This window comes from Centroberyx affinis, unplaced genomic scaffold, assembly GCF_046629955.1.
Source record: "Centroberyx affinis isolate AG114_WGS23_722 - 3 ecotype Tasmania unplaced genomic scaffold, CSIRO-AGI_Caff_v1 ptg003528l_1, whole genome shotgun sequence".
In the NCBI taxonomy this organism is placed as follows: domain Eukaryota; kingdom Metazoa; phylum Chordata; class Actinopteri; order Beryciformes; family Berycidae; genus Centroberyx; species Centroberyx affinis.
In genome coordinates, this window is record NW_027281472.1 from 363314 (window position 1) to 386622 (window position 23309).

Here is a 23309-nt window from a genome sequence, read left to right on the forward strand (position 1 = left end):
TTGACATTGTTATGCTGTCTTCCATTAAAACGGCAAATAAAAACAATAATACTTAACATCATCGTGTCAATGCGATATTGTTGGGGCAGGTATCACTATATTGCACTTTAAATTTTTCCCTGCCCCAATTGGCAGGATATTCTGTGTGTCTGATAAAGATTAACATGTTTCTGCCTTGGCTGCTTGTGGTGTTTGACTCTGTCTGTCTCTCCGGCTGTCTGAAATTCTGTCTCTCTGTCTCTCTCACACTCTCTCCCTCTCACACACACACAGACTCATGCACAGTGTATCTTGATAAATACCTAATCTATCGTGGTATTAACTGGCTTTGATGACATTGGCAGCAAATAAGAGATTGCTCTGTAAAGCTATTTAGACCTAATCTTGTTTTTTATTAACAGAATTAACTGATGCGGTTATTGTAGATGCTCAGTAGATTTCCACAAGGCTAACTACAGAGTTTTAGGAATCTCCACACTCCAAAAACTGCCTTTGATTACATAGCTGAACGTCTCTATAGCGGGACAGAATAGATCTGAAAATACAGGGAGTGTTTTAGAAAAGGTTAGGCCGTAATGTGGCCTCTGTGTGTGTGTGTATGCGTGTATGTGTGTGTGTGAGAGAGAGAGAGTGTTTTGAACTGGAACAGGTCTATGGCATTGCAGCAGAGTTGAATTCCAGTCCTGTGCGGTGTTTGTGTGATTCAGATAAACTGTAAAACTTGTGATGTTTTTTTTTCTATCAATCCTGATAAAATGCCAATGGTTCCATCCATTGTTTACATTCTCAGAAAGTAGAAAGTGTGTCATGGTGAATATAGGTCAGTCGGCGCCGTGCTGTGGGCCAATTAATCTGCTCCATTCCCAGTGGGTTGTCTTCATTAGAGGATAGTGGCACATTGTTTCACTGGTCCTATTGTGTCACACTGAACAGACTCTCATAGGTGTCACTGTCTGCCGCCTTAAAGTCACACTGAGCTTGTTGTATTTTTATATCAAAATCTCATTACTTTTTCTTCCTGGAAAATCTTTAGCGGTGACCTCATCAAGTACCAGGAGCCAATAAAACCATCACAGATTTTTGAACAAACACGCCCCTCCGCCTTTCCCATCAAATCTTTCTCTCCCTAACTGATCTCCCATTAGTTTACACTTTTGGATCCCGCCCTGCGTTATGTCCCGCCCCAATATCCTGTTTCAACAGGAAGTACATCACATCAAGGAAGCAAGATGCTCTGAAATGCAGTTTCATTGTGACCTTAACATTGTGACACATGCAAGACACTTTTTATTGTTTTTAGTGGAAATGGACAGTCTGTTTGCATCTCTCTCTCTCTCTCTCTCTCTCTCTCTCTCTCTCTCTCTCTCTCTCTCTCTCTCTAAACTAATTATTGGGCCAGAGCAGAGCTTTCTATTATTGGCAGGCAATACAGTGATGATTGTCACCAGTACACTTGAATCACTTTTTATCCACCATGTCCACCACATGGTCAGTAAATGTGATTTGTCTTGGTGGGGTTGGTGCTAAACAGCTACAGTTCATTTCTATCTCTCTTCTAAACTCTCTGACTCCGACTGCAGCTCAGTTCCTCTTCTCTTTACACAGCAGTCTCCAGACCATGCACTAATATATTCCATTATTTTCATAAGACCTTCCAGTGTTGGAACATTTAGGCTGCGTTTCCATGGCTGGGATGAATACAGCCCTACAGTCACTTGCTGTTTCTTTCCACTCTGAGAAAGTTACAGTCCTCTCCTGTGAGTCTGAGCACTGTTATGTATTTTGAAATAACAGCAGTAATTTGAGTGACGTACAGGTATTTGCAGTGACCTGGCCAACCCTGTCATTTTAGAAACGCTTTATTTTTGCACGCTTGCAATTTTTGCACACTTGCAATCACCAGGCAATCCTTTCCATCTCTCTGTTGGACAGTTGTTGTAATTTATGCATTCAGTTAACCAAGTAACTATGTTTTTTTCAGTGTTGTTCTGTATTCACACTGATATCTATCTTTACAAACACACACAAACACATGCACACACACATACAGGTTTGATTTATTCTGAGTGGCTTTTTCAGGAGTGAGCACAGTATTTGGGTCATGGAGGAATGTGGACACAGACACACACACACACACACACTCACACACACACTGAGACTAATCTGTTAATGAGGCTAGCACACAGCCAGGACGACAGGTAGATGTTTGTATACCTCTATTACTCTCCAGAGTAATAGAGGTATACCTCATCTCCAGAGAGATGAGGCAGGGTATATGCTATGATTTGGTTTAAATCAGCATAGCGAGCCCAATAAAATATGAATAACAGTGTGACTTGTTCTATTTGACACATATAATGGTATAAGAATGTTTGATCTGCTACAATCCTGTGTGATGAATCCCTGTGTGTGTGTGTGTGTGTGTGTGTGTGTGTCTGTTGTAAGTTGCCTATCTGTTTTTCTGTCTGCCTGCCTGTCAGTCTGTTCACCCGCCAACCTGTCTGTCTGTGTCTCAACCAACTTATAATTACCAGCCAGACTGTGAGTGTCACTGCCTTAAAGGAATACACCATGTCTTGGAGATTGGCAACTTACCTCTTAAGTGATGAGAACATGAACACCAAAATCATCCACTTGTCCCCGGTAGATCCTTGGCATCCCTGGTGCTCCATGCTAACACTTTAGCATACACTATGTTGAGTGAGAGTAGGCAAGCAGTACTATCACAAAAAGTGAGAAAATAAGAATTAGTTGTAGCGCTAAACTGAAATGCTAAGTAATCTTAAATGGTTTCATTTTTAAAATTTGTGAATCTACAGGCCATATGCAAAAACCAGTAACAACTTTTTATCACTAAAAGATCAGTCTTCTTACTTTGGATAATGCTAGTCTCCTACTATCATGCAACATATTGTATGCTAAAGTGTAAATGATCTACAGGGGACATATGGATGATTTTAGTGTCTATGTTCTCATCATTGGCCAATGGGCCAATTTCCCAAATACTTGGTGTATTCCTTTAATTGTTGGGTCTGAGCTATGGACTGTAGATTGACGACTCACATCTGCTGAATTCAAAACAGTTCCTTTTGGTGGTACGAGATGAAATCAGGATTCTTGTGCTTTACATGGAACATGGATTTCACAACTTTCCCCAGTGAAAAAGAAAGTCTAATGGATTCAGTAGAAGACAGTGAAAAGACATATCTCCTCGTTACTGCGGTTCAGTCAAGCGAAAAGAACAAGAGTGGTTCTGAAAGGTCCATTTGTAACCTTGTGTGTGTGTGTGTGTGTGTGTGTGTGTGTGTGTCTGTGTGGCAGCCCATTTGTAACTCAGTCACTGTGGAAGCTCAGCACTTACTGCCCCCCTGTGCCAGAGGAGAAACTGAGTTTCCTGCTTTGCGCTCCCTCCTCCTTCTCCCTCTCCTTTACTCTCTCACACTTTCTCTCTCTCTCTCTCTGTTTGCTCTTGCCCACTCCGACTCTGTGGGAGACTAGGCTTTTGCTAAAGGAGTCTTTGTGTGCGTGTGCGTATGTGTGTGTGTGTGTGTGTGAGAGCGAGAGAGAGAGAGAGAGAGAGTGAGAGCGAGAGAGACAGAGACAGAGAGAGACTGAAATGATATGGTGAGACAAACAGAGAGAGGTAAACTGGCTGATGGTGTTAAGTCGGGCTTGAGTCCAGTTCCACACCAGAGACTGTCTGTTTGCCTTAAAAACACCAAGAGGCACACTAGAAAAATAAAGAAAAAGTTAGACTTCTAAGCTCATACATGGGGCTCTAGGCTGCTCAGTAAGATCTAACTCTATCTTCTCTTTATTCTTAGCAAATAAACCACATTTTTAACAAAAGAATCTTACAGTTAGTGCAGAAATTATCAGCACTGTGTTTAGATTGCTAATTCCATTATGATCAGTGGAGTCTTAACCCTAGGTGTGTCAGTACTGTGATGTATCCACTGAGGACCACTTTCTCCATTGCATCACGGGTCAGTGACACTGTGGGTCCAGCGGGAGAGTTAGTTGATATCCGACTTAGTTGTTAATGGTTAACTTTAGTCAGGTTAGAGTCCGCTCGCGCTGGCATGTTCACGTGCATTCTTCCTCCACTCTGCTCTCCTCGCCTCCAGCAGAAGAGCCTTGAAGGATCCCCGGAGTAAACACTATTGGAATACACACACACACACACACACACACACACACACACACACACTGAGAGTCTGTCCCGAATCCTTGGAGCTGGATCTATAAACAGTCTGATATATAACGCTTTTGGAACACTTAATCAACACAAGGACTGTTTTTTGACGTGAGTGGGACGTTTTTTTTTTTTATCTAAGGCTAATATTTGTGCTGAGAAGACAGAGAGGGAGGGAGTGCTGAAATATTCGGCGTAGAAAAGCCATTCGTCATTGTTAGCTGTATGTAAGTGTTTGATTTCCATCGTGCCGGCTGTGTCTATGTGTCAGGGAAAGTACAGATAATGTGCCGAGGCTTGGTGTGCAGAGATAGCAGCGAGTCGCCAGCATGTCATTGACATCTGTAACATCTCCACCCGTAGCTGTGTGGTTTGTGTCTGAGAGCATTCACATGTTTTTGTTCAAGTTTATTAAGATTATTAAGGAAAGGAGGTGGGGGTGATGAACACTAAATTATGAATGGCATGCACCTAAGCCAGTACCCAAAATATAGCAGCTTTTAATATTTGCAAGACACTATAGTCTCACTCCTAAATCCAGAGCTTTCTACCAATGCACTGCAGTTCCAAGTTTGTCATTTTTCCTCCGCTCAGTTTGATTATTAGATGCTTTGTGAACAAACACGTGAATGGTGCAACCCAATCAGTTTAATGTTCACGTTACTATCAATTTGTTAAGCCATTATCTCAGTGCATCTTTGTGTAAACCATAAAAGCACAGATGAAGATAAGATGAGGCATATTGTTTGTGTTCAAACAGTGTTGTTTATCTTTTTCCTTACTGTGTGGCATAGCCCTTTGCATTGAGTTTAACAGTATATATAATACAGTGTATATGAAATCAGAGTCCAGTTGTAGTTCAGTAGGTTTATCAAGCTATAGCAGAATTAAAGCATTGCCCTTTTGTATCATTTATTTGAGTGGCTTTGTATTATGTTCTTTTCATTAAAAGATGTTGGAAATGATTATCTAGCAGTGAGAACTTGTAATGTGTAACGTCATTATGCCATCATGTTGATATTAGAGAGGGTGTTATTAGAGAGTTATTAGGGACTCCGAGTTGAAGATCCAGATGGAATAAACAGCATCACAAGGCTGAATCATCTTGACAACCAAATAAACAGTCTCAGCAGATCTGTAGACGCTCTTATGTAATCTGAACACAGAGAAAGATCGAGTCACACAGAAACAGAAAGGCAGAAAGTCATTGATATTCAGGCCGCTTCTGAGGCGGTGGCAGTGGATTGCATGGTCCTGTTTAACTAATACTGAACTCACCCACGAAGGAAAACAAAAATAATTCTGCACAATTTCATTTCGTTGGATAAAAATGAATAGAAATGTGTCCAAATATTGAAAACAACAGATGAGTGTATCAGATGAAAAGAAGAAGTAAGAGACTTCACTGTTTCCTTTACCCAGATATCATTATCCGTCACAGTGGTTTTGACGGAAACATTGTTTGTATCCTCACTGAACTGATTCTTCATTCATGTATTGAAAAATAAATGTAACACCTAAGTACAACAGGGAACAGCATGGGAAATGAATACCACTGTTTATTCCAACACAGTCCTCTATGGAAAACCTAGAACACACAATCAAGGAAACAACAACAAACACCCAATAAGTAAATAACATTCCTCTCTCTGTGTCTTTTCCCTCGGTCCTCGCCCAGGAGGAGAATGAAGTCGCGCGCCCCCCCTCCGCCGCAGGCCCCCGAACCCGCCCCACGCCACATCTTCAGGAACGCTGTACCGGACGGGGGAGGGACGGCAGGCGTGGACGCCAAGGAGAACATGCTGAGGCCCACTGTGGATATACACCTAACCTTACCAGAGGGATACCAGACTACTGTCACCGAGGATGGCAGGTGAGAAGATGCCTTTTGCTTTGTTCAGCCATGATCTGTTTAGGCTTGTCCCCCTGAATTTTGACATTGCACTTAGCTATAATGTGACTTTTAATTATATTTTTAGCTGATGTATTGTTTGACTGCAACTTTTGTTTTTTCATAATGCTACTGTGTTGACCAGGTCTCTCTTGAAAAGACTTCAAAGATCTCAGTGGGATTACCTGGTTAAATAATAGGGATGGGACGATATATTGAAACTAAATATCGCAATACAAAAATGTGACAATACGTATCGTGGGGTGGAAAAATGAATCACGATATTAGCTCCCTTTTCAAATGAGACGGCTTGCCTATCACAATTTCACAAGCTCTCCATCCAAATTATATTATTTACATTTTGTAATGACATTTTTAAATTGTTGTTTACATTCTAGCAGCCAATGCCATCGCTAGAAAGATTTCTGTCTCAGATATAAACACACTTTGTCATTACATCGTATTGTGGTTGTATTGAATTCCCCATATTGCATATCAAATCATATCGTGAGATAAGCACATCTTCCCATCCCTAGTATATACAGTACATACTATAAATAATTCTCAGGATCTCAACTAGGATTCAAACACATCTGTGACGTGACCTTCATTGCCAGTCACCACACAAACAATATGAGAAGTGTTTGTTGCTTATTGGGTCTGTTTGGGTGTCTGTGCCAGTGAGGCCTTGTCAAGGGGTCCCATTCCCCGTCTGTCTCAGCACCAGCTTTGTCCCAGAGAGTGTATGGACATATGAAGGCTGACCCGTCGGCGCTCTCTGCCCCTAATGAGGTTCTCTCCTCTGGGGCAGAAAATCAGGGATGCCTCCCTGCTACAGAACAACAAGGGGCTCTGTTAATGACCACAGGCACAATGGAGGTTAGCAGTGTCTCTGTGCTAGTTCTCATAGAAAGAGGGACTCAGGCACAGTAAAATAAGATGGTTTGTCAAATGTTCTTTTTGCTGCCTTTCTTTGGTCAAACATAGCAAACTTTTTGTGAAGGTTTTGGTAACTTTTTTCTTTTCAAAACAGCTTATATCTCTCACACAATGAAATGGATTCTGAGAGCATCTTGCTGCTTTAATGTGATGTATTTATTTGAAATAGGAAAGGCACATTGTGGTCACCAGTCTGGCCTCTGATTGCTTAATTCAAGGTTTTAGCTGCAGATGTGATGCATTTATGGCACACCTGGTGATACTGCTCAATGACAACATGAGGCCTCCCTCCCCCAGGCTTTATCGGCCCTTCAGCTGAGTCACACACAGATAAGACAGGCGCAGGTGTCATTAAGGCCGAAACGTATCGTAAGCAGCTGATACCGATGTGGACCGGCCTCCCACACAACACCTAACCATTAGTTAATATATGAACTTAGGTAGTTAAATAGGGTCAATAGAGTTAATAATAGGGCAATAATAATAACAAGGACAATAGCAGCAATGGCAGTAGCAGCAACAACAGCAGCAACAATTACAATTGCTTTCTGTAAAAGATACAGTGTAAAAGTGTGAAGATAAAGAGGAGGACATACATACAAATCAATAAGCTGGTAGCCTTTATTAAAAGCAATTCTGTAAACAAATTTTGTGCTGTGATACGAAAACAGTAACACTTTTGGCAGTTCTATTGTAGTAGAGTTGTAGTATATAGTAATATTGCAATATTACAGTAATATTGTAGTATATAGTTGGCTGTTTCAGAGTCTACAAGCAATTCTCTTTTGTGTATTACTGTTCTTTATGACACATACAATCCATAATTAAGCTTTAGTGACACATAATACAGCGGGACTGTTGATTGTAGACTGTGACGCAGATCATTATGCTGATTGAATGATAAACAAGCCTCTTTGGTGTTTTTTGAGGCGCATTAAAGCATAATGCAACAAGCAGTAAACTACCTCAAGCAAATTAAATGACTCCAGTCATAGGCTTGGATGTTTCCCTATAGGGAGCGCTGTTGAGCAGATGTGTTGTGAATCTGAGGAGTTCTGATAGGATACTGTCACTATTATCTCAACATTTCCTGTTTCTGGCCAAGGAGATTTTGGTGAATACCATGATAAAATGCACATATGATGCCAATCTCTGCACAAAACACAGTTCTTTAGGCATGTTGAACTATATATTTGAGCACTCTCAAATACCCAGATCACATCACAACCACAATAAGACAGATCAAGTACTCCTTTCATTTATCATCATTGTTATTCATTTGTATCTCTAAGAAGTAAAATTCTGTTTCAATTCTGATTTAATAGAATTTCTGACAGTTATAAATGCATTATCTTTGGATTAGATTGGTCCTTGCGTCATGAAAGATTTTTGAAGACATTTTTTTCCCAGGACTGCTCTGCTTAGGCTGACTCATATGGCCTGTGTGGATTTTGTTTTAGTTGTAGTGTGTTAGTGATTGTCAATGGTGTCCTTTGTAGCGGTATCTCCCTCTCAGTTCTGTCATATGATCTGGCTGTTCCCAGAAAACATTGGAGACTGTCTCTCTTAGTTTCTTTATCTGAGGATTGACAGCTAGAACTATAGGCCTACCCCTCCGTCTGCTTCACATCAGTCTCACACACACACACACACACACACACACACACACACACACACACACAAAGCAGACCTCAGAACTTCTGACTATATGGACCTAAGTAGTTTGTCATATGAACAGGTAGTAGGTAGCTGGTCTCTCATTGCTCCTTTATGCCAGTATATTTACCCTTTGCCCTTTACCTCTTCAGTCTACACCCACTCAAACTTTGCGCTGACAGAATTTCTCCCTGCACTGTATATAAACCATGCAAATGTTAACATGAAACATAATCGACAACTGCTTTTCTGCCTTTTTTCTGCCATTTTGGGGCCATTTTGGGGCCTATGGCTATGTTCCCACAACCATCTCTCATTAGAAGAGCTAAATACTGCTCTTATAAGTATATTTTATTTAGGTGAGTTTCAGTCTGGTTCTATACTTGCTGTACTAGGATGTAAAAGTCATGACCACTTCTAATGTGTCACTTTTTCTTTTCTCTCTTTTCTATCATATGGAGTGATTTTTGTGACTTTTCAGGATGACATTTTCATATATTTTCTATGATTAAATAAGCGCAAAATGGCCAACAATTATCTGTACAGTAGGATTCAAGCCAAAGAGTGACCTTTAACCTATATGTCAAAAACTGCGCTATTGCCCTTCAAGCCCTTCAATCTATGCCTGTGAAACTATCTCAGAGTGTTTTAAATCTTGAGTTAGCCTTTGTCTGTACCAATTAGCGGTCTGTTCTTATAACAGGTGAGAGTGTGTCTCTGTTTTGTTGTATCAAGTAATTACTACTCTATCTATTGGAGCTAAAGCCAGGCAGGGGAGTGTAACCTTATCCTCCATCCTGCTTCTCTCTCTTTCTCCCTCTCTCTCTGTCTCCCTCTCTTCCTGCGGCTCTTTCTTTCTCTCTCCCTCCCTCCCTTCCCTCCCCCCCTCTTCTCCCCCTCTTTCACTTTCTCTCTCCCCCCCTTCCCTCTCTCTCTCTCTCTCTCCCTCTCTCAGTAAGGCGCTGATGGACCTACTGGTCGAGCTGTGCAGCCGCTACCACCTGAATCCGGCCCTGCACACCCTGGAGCTGCTGTCGCCCGAGGGCCACCCTCTGGGCTTCAAGCCCAACGCGCTGCTGGGCTCCCTGAACGTGGCCTGCGTCTTCATCAAGGAGAAAGTCTGGGAGGAGAAAGTGGTGCGCAGACCGGCGCCCAAAGTGCCAGAGGTGAGGTGCCTGACGCTGCGATCCGGACTTTGTTCGCTTTGTCATGCGTGCTTTGCGTTTTTGAATTTAGACATGTTGAAGCATTTTTTTTTTATGTTTCAAACGTACAGAAATATGTTTTTTTTATGAGCGGTTTGGATTCCTGTGCGTTTTGATTGCAGTGACATGTATGTGTGAGGATTTGACACAATAGCAGGTTAGTGCAAAGTGATTAATGGAAATGCTGCAGGAGTAAAGAAATAACTCTGACTTTGTGTTTTATCGGTGTGTAGCTGCATGTCGATATCTATTTGCTAGCATTTACATCATGCCTAATGTCTTACTGTTTACTGCTGAATTTGGCAAATCACACTGTATGAAGATATATTTGTAAATTAGCTCAATAATGGCATACATGACAGGTTTTGTTGTGCTCCGCATGAAGTAATGTAGTTTAATCTGATTATTTTAGTCCAGAATACTGGAGGTATTCTGGTTTGTTTTTGCCTTAGTATTCTGCAATTCTGCAATCTGCACGTATGCATACATCATTACCATAACACCCTGTAGCCCTATGTAATGTCCCTCCCCTCTCTGCCTTTTACCACTGACCGCTGGCAGAAAGCAAGGCCAGTGAAACCGTTAAGGGCGCATGCTAAGGTAGGAAGCCGGCTGGGACGTAACCTGGCCGAGCATGACATGGGAGTCAGTCCTGACACTCTAGTTTCTCAGTTTGAGAGTGCCTTCTCCTTTCTGTCTCCTATATCTCTCTCTATGTGTCTCTCTCTCTCTCTCTCTCGCTCTCTTTCTCTCTCTCACTCTCTCTCTCTCACTCTCTCTCTCTCGCTCACTCTCACTATTTATCTCTCCCTGGTTGCCTTCTCTTTTTACATCTCACAAGCTTATCTGCACCTCTTTATTATTTCTCCCGAGCATGAGTCTCTTTCTTTCCCTCTCTCCCTTTCTGCCTCTTTCTCTCGCCCTCTCGGCTCTCCTCCTCTCTCCTCCTACAGTGTGAATATTTGATGAGTGCCTTACCTTTAGTTACCATGCATTATTTCTCTGCTCTTCTCAGGGCTCACTGGCTGCTCCCTCTCCCTTTGACCCCCGGTGGCCTCAGGCCAGAGACTGACACCGGTTCAGGCGCTGCTATCAATCACCCCTCTCCCCTGTCCCATCTCTCTTCTCATCGCCCCACCACTCTCTGCACTTAAAATGAAATTACTTTGGTGTGATATAGCTCTTGGGGTGTGACAGGACTCTAAATTTACTTTTTTACTTGGTAGCGCTGGTGCTCCCAACATCAAAAACTTGAAGTTGGGAGCACCAGTGCTACCAAGTAAAAAAGTAAATTTAGAGTTTTTTCATTGAAAATGGGCAATATTCTAAAATCATTTCCTGTGAGAGGAAGCCTCAAGGAGGGGATTTGATTTTAGCCAATAACAAAGAGCTTTGAGGTAAACAAAGTCAAGCTGACATTTGATTGGTTAGAACAGATAACCGGAGAGGGGTTGCCATGTTCACTCTATAGAAGTTACCCCAAAAAAGCTGCACCAAGACAGTTATTTGTAGGCACCCAAAATGTAAAAAAAATTTAATTTCCAGGTTATACAATTTCAATTTTGATCACATTTGCAAACAAAACAGTTGCAGTTTTTATTTGGGGTTTTCTGTATCTCACCTACACAGTTTGTATATGTAATAGTTTCTGGTCTAAAGACAGTATAAGTCTGTTGTTGATTGTGTTGACTGGTGTTACTTCAAATACAAATGTCCTTGAAGAGCCGCCCACTGAAAGAGCCATTGTTTGATTTCTTCAGGCTCTTGACTCCTGAGTGGTGCGCTTGTTTTCACAGAGGTGATCTTGAAGCTGAACACGCTGTGTGTTTGGGCCGCTCAGTGATAAAGGCTGCTGTACAGAGCGGCAGGGCTTTCTGTTCTCCATAACAGAGCACCATGTAGTGCTGTGGGGCCGACTGCTGAAACACACACACGTGCATGAACATAATAGCACAGGCACAGACACACATACACACACACATGCCCAGACCAGACAGCCTCAGATAGCTGAGTTTAGTGTCCTTAGCTCCATCTCTAGTCTATTAAACAATGTCCTTTCTTCTGTCAGCAAGTAAAGTCTAACCTTAAGTTACTGATTATTTAGTTGTCTTTGCATGTTTGGGTGTCTCTCCCTCTTCCTTCCTCTCCTCTTCCTATATTTCAATAAAAATTTTATTTTCATCTCTACAGAACAAGATACAAAGAAAGCATAACATTTTTATATGTTAATTAGTTATAGTTTGTACGTTGCTCTCTGGATATTCTTTCTGCCCAGTCTCCATCTTTTTTCTACCTCTGTACCTCTTTCATTCCTCTTTCCCACATGCCTTTGACATACAGATGTAGCCATTGGAGGAGACCCACTCCATACAGCTTCCTACACTGTAAACCTAAATGTCTTTTTCTTTAATCCAGTCATTTGACACCAATCTCTCCTTTTCTCCTCCCCTGTCCCTTCTTTGTATCAGAAAACAGTGCGTTTGGTGGTGAACTTCCACCGCAGCCAGAAGGCAGTGGTGCGGGTCAACCCGCTGGTGCCGCTTCAGACTCTGGTGCCGGTCATCTGCGACAAGTGTGAGTTCGACCCGGCGCACGTTCTGCTCCTGAAGGACAGCGTCAGCCGCCACGAGTTACCGCTGGACAAATCTCTCACACAGCTGGGCATCAAGGAGCTCTACGTGCACGACCAGAGTCTGGGTAAAAATGCTACAGGCTACACATATATAACTCTGTGTTTTCTGCCAGGGTTTGGGGTGCATTCACTTTCAATTCACTCAATTCATAATGTATATTGGAACTGCAGTTCCCATAATAGAGAATCTTTTTTTAATAATTTCCTTATAGAATGGATTTTAATGGCAAATATTTCTAATTTGCTATTATTTTGAATAAAATCCACTTTTTGAATTGATAGAATTGAAAATGAATTGACCCAACCCTAGTTTCTGCTCTTAAAAGGTGGTGGCTATTGTTAGTAGGCTAGTTAAGAAAAAACAGGGGTTCACACTCCATAACATGACCTGAGACGCAACTGCGTTCAAAAACTTTCCATGCATAGAGGGCAGAAAGGCACAGATGTTTCAGCTTTTGGCTTTCATCAGTGTACTGACAGGTACTTCATACAATCGACTATATAGATCGCCTACAATATTATGTGATTGATCAACCAGCTGGTGCGGGGTGAGAATGAACTGTTCATTCAACCCATTTGGAAATACGATGTTGAGCTTGTAAATCCATCTAGTGTCACACTTAAAAAGTGACTTTTCTATGTCACCATCCTTTTGAATACAGGAGACTGTATCTATGTCAATACATTTCAGATCCTTTTTTTCATGATTTTTCTCCAACAAATGTCTTGTCACCGGTGAATTTAAATAATTTCTTTGGATATTGCTCCTATGTTCACCCAGATTTACCTTTCATTTCCTTGAGGTCTTACCAACATAGAACTTATTGCATGGGCATGTAAGCAAACAGACTACATGAACTGCACGTGATACATGATCTTATGCCATATCTTTTCCCAGTATGAGAACAAACGTATGACATGGTCACAAGACACACAATTCCTGCACCTTGTATAAATGCAGGCTTGCAAGCACACCAGCTCTCACCAGCCTATGTTTTATATTGTCTGGGTTTGTGTGTGAACATTGGCGGATGCTCAGACGCTTTATTTAAAGTTATGTCAGACTTAAGAATATGCCGGTGTTTACTTACTACTGATTTAATTACCGGTGTAAAAGGACTGTACATAAGTATATAATTAACAGGCCTTGGTTTATTTAGTCTGTGTGATTTTTGCAATAGACGTTCTCTAGGGATGACTTCAACCTTGCTGACTGCCTCGAAATCGGTCAAGCATGGTCTCTGATTGTTTTCACTGATGAAAGCCAGTAGCTGAGACGTCGGTACCTCTCTGCCCTCTGTGCATTCAAGTTGCATATCCGGTCATCTTTTGGAGTGCAAGCCCCTTTTTTTCTTATTGCATATTGAGTAGTTGGGTGAAGCGCACCTATTTTTCCTTGAGCGCAGTGAAGCATTTGTTTTTTCTATGAGTAAGCTAGTTAAAGCCATTTTGGGGAAATGTAGATAGGAAGTTTTGTGAATTGATGCCAAAGTATATGTGTTTATACAATTATGCGTTGGGCCTTTAAATATGAACAAATCAGGCACTAGTGGTCTTGTCGTGTAGCTGAACCCTGACCTCTGACCCCCATATGCAGGGGGCAAGAGAAAAGAGAAACTCCCCATGACGATCAATAAAGTATGACACTGCAGTTTGCCTTTAAACTACAGAGTCCACTCACCTTCAGCATTTTATCACTTTCTCCAGATAGTAGCACTGTATACTCAGGAAAGACAGGAGAAAGGATTGTGCATATAATGGGTGCAGAGCAAAGCATGGATCATGGATAATTTTTTCGGTGCAATGAACCACTAAACCAACATTACATTCAATTACAGTCTCTGCAATCTAACCAACATTCAAATTACAGTACTTACAGGACATAAAATGCAATGCAGCGAGGTCTGTCAACATCAGTTTAATCAGGATGCTGATACTGCATAGCATAAACAAAACCATGAGCTTGTGTTTACATATTTGGCTAAATTAGCCTTGATAAATACATGCTCTCTCCGGGTGTGTTCTCTTTATTATGGAGGCTGTTTCAGCCTTTAGCTCGTAGGATGTTGTGCAACGTTTAAGATCAGATGTTATGGGACATTACCATGGCAGTAAGCCCACGCCCGCTCATATTTAGAGATAATGTCATTGTCAATGAGTGTGATCTTCGAGGAAAAGGTCATGCTTTATGCTCATAAAGGATGTAATTGCTTAGCTTTTAGAACACGATGTAACTTTTATGGTTAAATGCTATTCTGTAATGCTAGTGTGCTGTCAAATACTTTATACAACATTCCGCAGTTTTTATGAATGACATGTAACCTGGCCCTGTTAAAGATAATGTACTTGATTCAGTGTGAGTTATAATTGGTTAAGATACATGAACTATTTCTTCCTTTGGTTAAACACTAGAAGGCTTTTTGTGGTGGACATTATCTCTGAGATAAACTATGATAGAAAGTAAACTTTAATAGACTAACTAAGCCTGAACGGGCCTAAAACCTACTGTGTTTTCCACCAAATGAAACAGTCCTTTTCAATGCTGATCAATAATCTGCAAGTGACTTCATGTGTTCTTTAAACCCTGTGATGTTTTCCAGTTCTCCAGCCTAAAATGGCTTCTGCCCCCGCTCTTAACTACTCAGGTATTATTCATAATAACTGTTGTCTGCCGTAGCGTCGCTGTTCTCCACCAATCCATGTAGCTGTTTAACCCCAAATTGCTGCTGCTTGCTCATTAACCCTGCTTGTTTATTGTAGCGGAAATGCTTGTTTGCTTGTCAGCTATCCATCTTAAAGAAAACATTTGATTTTTTCCTAAGTCCTCAGCATACTGTCTGAATAACCCGTTTCTATAGCTCTGTGTGGTTTTTGAATACCGAGGTTAGTTTGCCTCCACAGCCGTATCTCCCTGTGCTCAAGCCAACAGTGTTATCAAGAGAAATTCTTAGTCAATGCTTTGTAGAGTGTGAAGGTGAGATAGAGGTGGGCCTTGGGAAAAATAAATCTATAGTGCCCTCTACTGAGGAAACCTCATAAGATCATCCCATTCAGTTCTCTGTGAGTGGCGTTTGTGACTGTTAGTCAGTCACTAAGACAATTTCAAAATGATGAAAAGATGAAAACTATTTTGACTTTTAGGAAACACACTTAATGTTATGCTATGTCATTAACCTAACAAATTAATGCATGTTGGAATCATTTCTCTATTCATTCTCCTGTATTCCTCATAATTAATCTCTGCCTTACACTGGTCTTTTTGCTTTCCATAATTTTCAATTGTCCCTGTTCTATTCATTGCTTTTCTATAATCTGTGAGGTGTTGACTCCATCTGGTCCAACACTATTTTGTCCCATACCCCTCTCCTCTCCTCTCTCTCCTCTCTCCTCTCCTCTCCTCTCCTCTCCTCTCCTCTCCTCTCCTCGCTCCTCTCCTCTCCTCTCTATTCTGCCCTACTGTAGCAGTGATAAGTGATGTTGTCTTTTTGTCTTTTCTAGAATCCATCCGCTCCAGTACTACCTCTTTGGGCGGAGCCGAGAAGAAAGGCCTGCTGGGAATCTTCAAGTTCAGCAGGAGGAAATCTAAGGTAAGATGCCTCTTATATGGTATTTACATAAAAGGCATATTCATTTGACTATTAAAGGAAAACACTAATCATTTCAGTTTTAATATTGTAAGCATGTTTTAATATTGGAGTTTAATACTGGCCTATGATATGTTGATATGTCAGGATTATTACATTAAGATACATGATAATTCAATAGTCCCAAGCTTATCTTATTGATTTGCAGTGCATAAGTGCCATGGAAAAATTTTATTGGTTACAATAATTAACAGACTAACCTTGGGTGATGCGTGCCATTCATGTTGTATTAATACAAAGTGATAGCTGACGCCTGCTAACTGCATGGCTGATCAGTTGAATGCTGCATGTTAGCTGTGCCTTCCGTTTTCAGACTGAGGCAACATCTGTGGACATGGATGACGCTGATGATAAAGTAGTGCAAAATACAGACACACACTCCAACGTAAGTACTGCTAACACCTCTGACACCTACAGTATCTGGTAACTAACTGATATCCAAGTGGGATTTGGCGTTTTTTGTTTTGCCTCTTAACCTTAACTCTCCTCTCTGAAGCATTCAGATCCTATATGTCTGAGTGATAGACGGATATGGCATTCAGCTTGATGGATGGGATAAAGGCCTTCACTTTAAAGCTATATCCACAGAACAGGGCCTGTCGGTTGTGTACACATGATTTGTTGATTTGTGGTCATTCTCCACGTCTTCCGCTAGAGGGCAGCAACTGTCTCCATGAGGTTAGACAGCAGGCTTTCAGGGCTGCATATTCATCACAAGTCTCAGTAGGAGTAGCTACTGATCAAAGACTGTCTAACTGTCTAACTATTTTTCAGTCATGAATGAATGACACTGTACAATCTGTGCTCCTGGAGTAAAGCCTATTGGCTACAACCAGCCCTGAAGAGATTTACTATAAACTCCAGACCCTGGAAAATAAGGGGAAAAAAATCTGAACTGATATCAAAGAGCTTGAATGATGTTTTCTTTTTTTTTTTTATAATCTTTTTGTTTGAGGTTCCTCTTGCATTCACATTAGTCATTTCACATTATCCAAATGCATATACAGAACCAATCTTCTTTCATTCGTCACAACAAATACAATGACGGTAACAACAGCAGGAATCACACCAATTCACAACGTACTTAAATACATAATTGACAAAAACGAGTCCAACACACACAGGAAAAAAAAAGGAAAGGACACACGTTAGGCTTCAACAGGCATACAGCTGAAACAAGACATTTGGTAACAAATAACTCCAAGACCTTTAATTACGTAGAAGAAAGTGCAACCCATAGGGATCTACTGCATTTATGACTGGATGCCATGTATTGATGAATCCTTTCATATTGTCATGCAAGGTATATGTCAGTTTCTCCAAAGGTGAAGGCACATTTTTGGAGATCTAGTATCTAAGGATCACCTGTCTTGCTGTATATATTACAGTATTCCAATTAACTTAGCATTATGTTTATTTTCTATGTTGCCCACATCAGCTGAATGGTGGATTTTTGATGACAGAAACCTTTAACAACTGAATTTAGAAATATTTACTCCAAACAAAACACTCTCCAGCACCACTCTAGTACGCATTTGCAGCGTGCGTCCATGTTAAACCAGACGCGCTATTAGAAGCTGCATTAAGCCGATCTCTCTACCTGTTATGTCTGTAACTCAATCACGTTTATTCGATTTCGAACCCCCGATCCCCTCTCCAGCAGCAGCAGCAGCCATGTGTGGCTCACCTCGGATCGATACGGCGTTTGATTGTATTAGCTGGAGGAACACTGCCTGGCTCATTCTGGCTCATTAGCGTCCCTCCCAGCTCCAGACTTCTGGTTCCACTCATCCACCCTTCTCCCTCTTTGTTGCCTGCGCTGCCTTCAGCATTGGGCGGTTGGCCTACCAACATCCAATCATCATCATCATCATCACCACCATTATCATCCTCTTCTCCCTCTTGTTCTGCTTTTTCCTCGTTGTCATCTTTGTTGTCTTCGTCATCATTTTTGTCTTTTTGAGACAAATAACAATGAAGAAAGACAAGAAAATGAGTAGAAAATCATACTATGGAGACACCATAGTATAGAGTGAACATTCAAAGCGATACAGACACAGTGTTTGGCATTTCCTCTGCTGTCAAATCCTAGAATACCTTGAAATTGAATTCACAACGTAGGAGTTATATTTATTCGTCTTACTGTTTCTCAGTCATATCTGCTTTGCCAATGGGCTTTTATGCAGCTGAGCTTTTTCACTCTGATATGATTGTCTCTGAGCCAGTGAGTGTTATCAGACCACACACATACACAAGCATACACACACACACACACATAGACGCAGACAGCGTTATCAGTCCGAAGGCATCAGATTACCCTACCTTGGCTACATTAGCACTAAAAGCCCAACCTCTTATCTCTGCTCATTAGGGGCTAAACTACTGCTTGTGTGTGTGTGTGTGTGTCTGTGTGTGTGGTCTTAAAACACTCACATGTTCGAAGAGCATCATATTATAGGGCAAAGCCGATGCTACATCACTCCCTTGTCTGAGCAAATGGATACAAAATAGGGGAAAACATGCTTTTCCCATGCTCTGTGAAGTATGATTATGGCCTAGGATGTTCAGTGACATGGCTGACAATTTTAGATGACATCAGATCACATCGTGTCCCAGAACATGGATAGAGCACTGGAGGTTAGGAGAGTATGGCTATCATTTTAGTAGGTGGTGATGTTGTTGTCGTGGAGTGCGACTGTATTTGGGCTGTGCGGTCTTGGCAGTGCGATCGCTGCGTTTAGGGCTGGAAGGCATTCCCCAGAGATTATTATAACAATAATGTTCCTGGTTATGCAGGGGGGTGATAGGTTCTGTAGTCACCTCTTAAGTTACCCGCTGTGTAATTACCAACATACTGTGAGTTTGGGTTTCCCCAAACGCTACACTGACTACCTTCTTTTTTCCTCTCTCTCTCACTGTTTAAGCAGATTTTAGATTGTGTACAAAAGAAGAGAGATGGGAAGAGAGCAAGTGAGAGAGTCAGAGAGAGTTCATGTGAATTTCCCACTTTGAACATTGTGTTCTAGGTGAAGTGAGAACATGCTCCTCTTTAGGACTCCAAATAGAAATGGCACCATTCCTTGACTTCCCCCATTTCCTCCTCTCTTCCTTTCCTCCCCATAGAGAGAGGGAGGGAGAGAGACAGACAGAGAGAGAGAGAGAGCAGGAATATGCAACTGTTTGCTCTTGCTAATTCTCTCGTGAGAGTGTCGGCCACGAACACACTGCCGTGTGAAAAGTTCATCTGGAAGGGTCTGTCTTGCAGCCAAGAAATACTCGCACACACACACACACACACACACACACACACACACACACACACACAAACACACACATAGTTCCCAGCTTAAGGCAGTATGCTTCTGTGACTCAGCTCTGGATGCCGTCTCTATCCTCCACCCTTCACCACGTGTTATCATCGCCTCTCTGATGTAACACAGCAGCAACTGACACAAGGAAAGGAAAGGCAGTTCATATAACAAGGTTCCTAAGGGAGATGATGTCTTGATAAGCCCTGATACCTGTAGCCGAGGAGCGAGATGCATTTCATAATCAGGGCGGCTGTAATATTTTACAGTACAAAAAGTCCTAAGTGTGTCGTGCTGTTCTCTCCTTCTCTATTCCCCCCAACCTCCCCCGCCCCCCACCCCCCCCCCCCCTGTCTGTCTCTCTCAGGAAAGTACAGCACAGGGAGTTAAATAACACCAGGTCCCTCAATAAAATAAGATAAATAATTTGGACAGCTTGCATAACAATCGTTTTACCATCTTCAAAAGCTACCGGACTGCTCTCCTCAAGGCTTTTCCAGAGCAACTTTATTTTCCCATCCCTCCCCACTGTGAGATGTTCTAGCCTTGGGTCCAATTACCTCTAATGACCTGAACTTTATGTTCCTTTTTTCGCTCTGCTTTTATGCCGTATCCAGGCATTGTCCGAACGCATCAATTAATCTGCTTTTAAACACATTTCTTTTCTTAGATCATGGGGGCGAGGCGTGGTCTGGTTCCCCCGTTGTGCCAGGGGTCTGTACCAAGCCGAGCCGTGGGGAGGTTCAGATTTTCAGGAGCACTTTGGGCTCGCTTTGATCAGATATGGAAAACCCCTTTTTTCTTCCAATGCTTCAGTCAGGAGCAGCCACCCTTTGAAAATGAGGTGGCACTTTGAATTTGTTCAGATAAATGTTGCAATAATTGTTGTGACTGTAGAATGGCCTACACCTTTTGGAAATGTGTGCGTCTGTCGAATGTGTGTGTGTGTGTTTAGGGGTGTCAATCTTTCCTTATGAGGCTGATTGGATATGCATCTCGATATGGAATCCACGATTCAACCTAAGATACATTTTAAGCAGCTACCAATTCAATATGATTTGTTTCAGCCTTGTCTAGATGTAATACGATGTGGCAATACGATATGCAATTCAATATAGTGCAAACCGTTCCATTTTTATTTCTCTCTATTGTTTCGCCACTGGTTGCAAGAAGGAATGTTTAGGCATAAATCCATCCAGTTATGTATGTGAGAGAAAGATATACATTAAAATGGTTTTCTTCACATTTTGATGACCATGATAACATCCTATTGCATTCATTTTATTCTCATTTGTTGATAGTTAAAAATGAAAATCAGTCAACTCAAAATAATCCTTAAGGCCATTATTTACTAATACTACCTTGCTGTTATGTTTGCATATGCAGTGGCTTCAGTGCAGAGCTGTTGTCCAGTGGAACATGGAAGAACATTTTCATACCTTCTCTGTAGCTAGTGCTACTGCTGGCTGCAGGTGAGGAGGTGAAGCAGGGACTCTCTCTCCCACAGAGTGTCCATGGAGTCTCTCAGCATGGGACGTCAGATTAGTAGAGCTAGTTCTGCATATTGCCAAGTTTTCCATTTTTATTATGTTTGGTGCGTCGTATATTTGCTGTCCGTTAGTTGACATTCTTAACAAAACAATAGTCAGAGAGAAAGTTTGTTTTCTTTGAGTGAGGGGCGAGGAGACATGTGATGTGAACCTTCACTCGGCTGACAACACACAAGGAGTAGATGACATTATTAGGTGCTAAAATAAAAAAAAGATATGACTGATATATTAGGCTTTTCTGATAGAGAGAAGCCTGCATCAATTTAGCTGTTATTCCCTCCCAAGCTGTTTGAATCAATGCAGCTGTGTCTTAGACAGCAAACCCGGTGCATCAGTCCGAGTCGTTGAATCATTACGCCTGTAATATGCATGTTTGAGAATAAAAAAAAGTAATAGACGGAACCACTTATGCATGTACATGTTTGTTCCTATCTTAGCATACTTGAGTATTCTTCCATCTGAACCCCTCTTTATTTGTGACCCCACCCCCAGGGTCTGTCCACAGTGTCCATGGTCCCCTGTGTGGAGGCTCGGCCCAGCACCCTGGGACAGTCCCAATCGGTCATGAACATCGCCAGGATGTCTCCCAAGACTGAATCCAAGAAGAGGAGGGCCCCGGTGCCGCCGGGGGCCCCGACGCCCAGCCTGGGACACTACAGCTTTGAAGCCTACCAGGTGAGGGGACAGAGCTGAGTCCAAACTGTTTGTGTGTCCCTTAGATTTAGACACATGCACAAAGAGATATACACCAACTCACAAACAGGCATACAGAGACTTAATGGATGCTTGTATGGACACATAAACCCACACATGCACACACACAAAAGTTCACACACAAATGAATGCTTAATCGTATTTAAGGATGATACAGAGCAGCTTTTTCAGCTTGAAAGAAGGTCCTTACCATGTGAAATGTCTGAATTCCTTAGAGTTGAGGGTTAACTTGAAATAGGACATCTGAAAGCTGCAGTATCTCTTTGACTCTTTGAACCTCTTTTCCATTGGGTGTCTTGGCTCAAGGTCACAGTGACCTGTGTCATCTGCATCAGAGCAACAGCTCCCTGCAGTCTCATTATGGTGTTATGACGGCATTCTGGGAAATGCTGTTTTGCAAACATCCTTCATCCTCCCCTCTGATAATAGGGCTTATTTTTCTGGAGGAATGATGCTGTTGTACTCTCTAATTCAAGTGAAATGAGCGTAGAGGAGCGGAACTTCTCAATAAAACCTTTCTGAAAAATGAGGTGTGATGAGAATAGGAAGTGGCCGTTGATGTTGGAGACAGCCCCAATGAAATGATTCATAGTTTCACTCTGTCTGGTTTGGTCTTGTCCATCAAACGCAACAGAGACGGGAAATAATGAAAATATCCCGCAAGAAAGCGGCTGCCATCACAGTTCATTTGACAGCGACATATTATGCAAAATCCTGCAGAGGTTACCTTTATCTTAATTGAGCTAAACTGAACTGAGCAGAGCTGAGCTGAACCAGCATATTCCATTATCTGTCCACTGTAGTTCATAATGGAGCTTGAAAGAGCAAGGTTGTGTACAAGATTGGGGCTGGGCTAGTGCATTTCAGCAAGAAGTCTGCAGCTCACCACAGTTCAAGCATGTTATCGACTCATAGCGGCTTAAGTCTAACAACTACTAGCTACCAGATGACTTGCTTTTTGGGATACAGTTTTACTTACTTTTTTACTTACTTTTAATTATAGATGTTCAGGGTTTGTTCTTGAGGTTTATTTTACTGCGCTTTGCGACTATTAAGATGCAATAGTTGTCATTATTCTTAGTATTGCAAATGATAGACGTACAGTGAGAGATGGTAATTTAGCTGGCCAGATGTCAGTTTAAGAGCTATGACAGAGACCAGATGTGCCATACAGAGATTAGTGACTGAGTAGCAGGCAGTATGATTAGACGGCGTCATCTGAGGACAGAGCAGAAGTGTGAGAGGTTCAAAGGTTAGCAGCGTGCTCGCTCTGCGTTTGGTGTGTGTGCATGTGATTAAAAAGGATTTAGATGCATGGCAGACAGTGAAGGCTGTCAAAGCGGCTAGGTCTTCTCAGGACAGTTTCTCAGGGGGATTGGCATTAAAGAGCTCTGAGCAATTCAATATTTAAAATCAGATCACAATCAGAATCCATATTGTATATTCACATTTACATGGAAATTGGCATAGTAATTATTCTAGGCAATATTTAGCTACACTAAAAAAAACCTGGCACAACGTCGTACATTTTGGTACAGGTCCATTCCACAATAGATGGGATGGAACACACACAAT

The 23309-nt window shown here is 41.8% G+C and overlaps 1 protein-coding gene across 1 annotated transcript in view; it reads left to right on the forward strand.

The window, feature by feature from the left end:
* The window catches only part of cobl (cordon-bleu WH2 repeat protein), a 63788-nt gene that overhangs the window by 10304 nt on the left and 30175 nt on the right, over positions 1 to 23309 (forward strand). Inside the window, exons 3-9 of the mRNA XM_071539857.1 lie at positions 5874 to 6068; positions 9637 to 9847; positions 12355 to 12583; positions 15119 to 15163; positions 16017 to 16105; positions 16476 to 16547; positions 21513 to 21695. Of these exons, the coding sequence (XP_071395958.1) occupies positions 5874 to 6068; positions 9637 to 9847; positions 12355 to 12583; positions 15119 to 15163; positions 16017 to 16105; positions 16476 to 16547; positions 21513 to 21695 (1024 nt within the window). The remainder of the gene's footprint in view (positions 1 to 5873; positions 6069 to 9636; positions 9848 to 12354; positions 12584 to 15118; positions 15164 to 16016; positions 16106 to 16475; positions 16548 to 21512; positions 21696 to 23309) is intronic.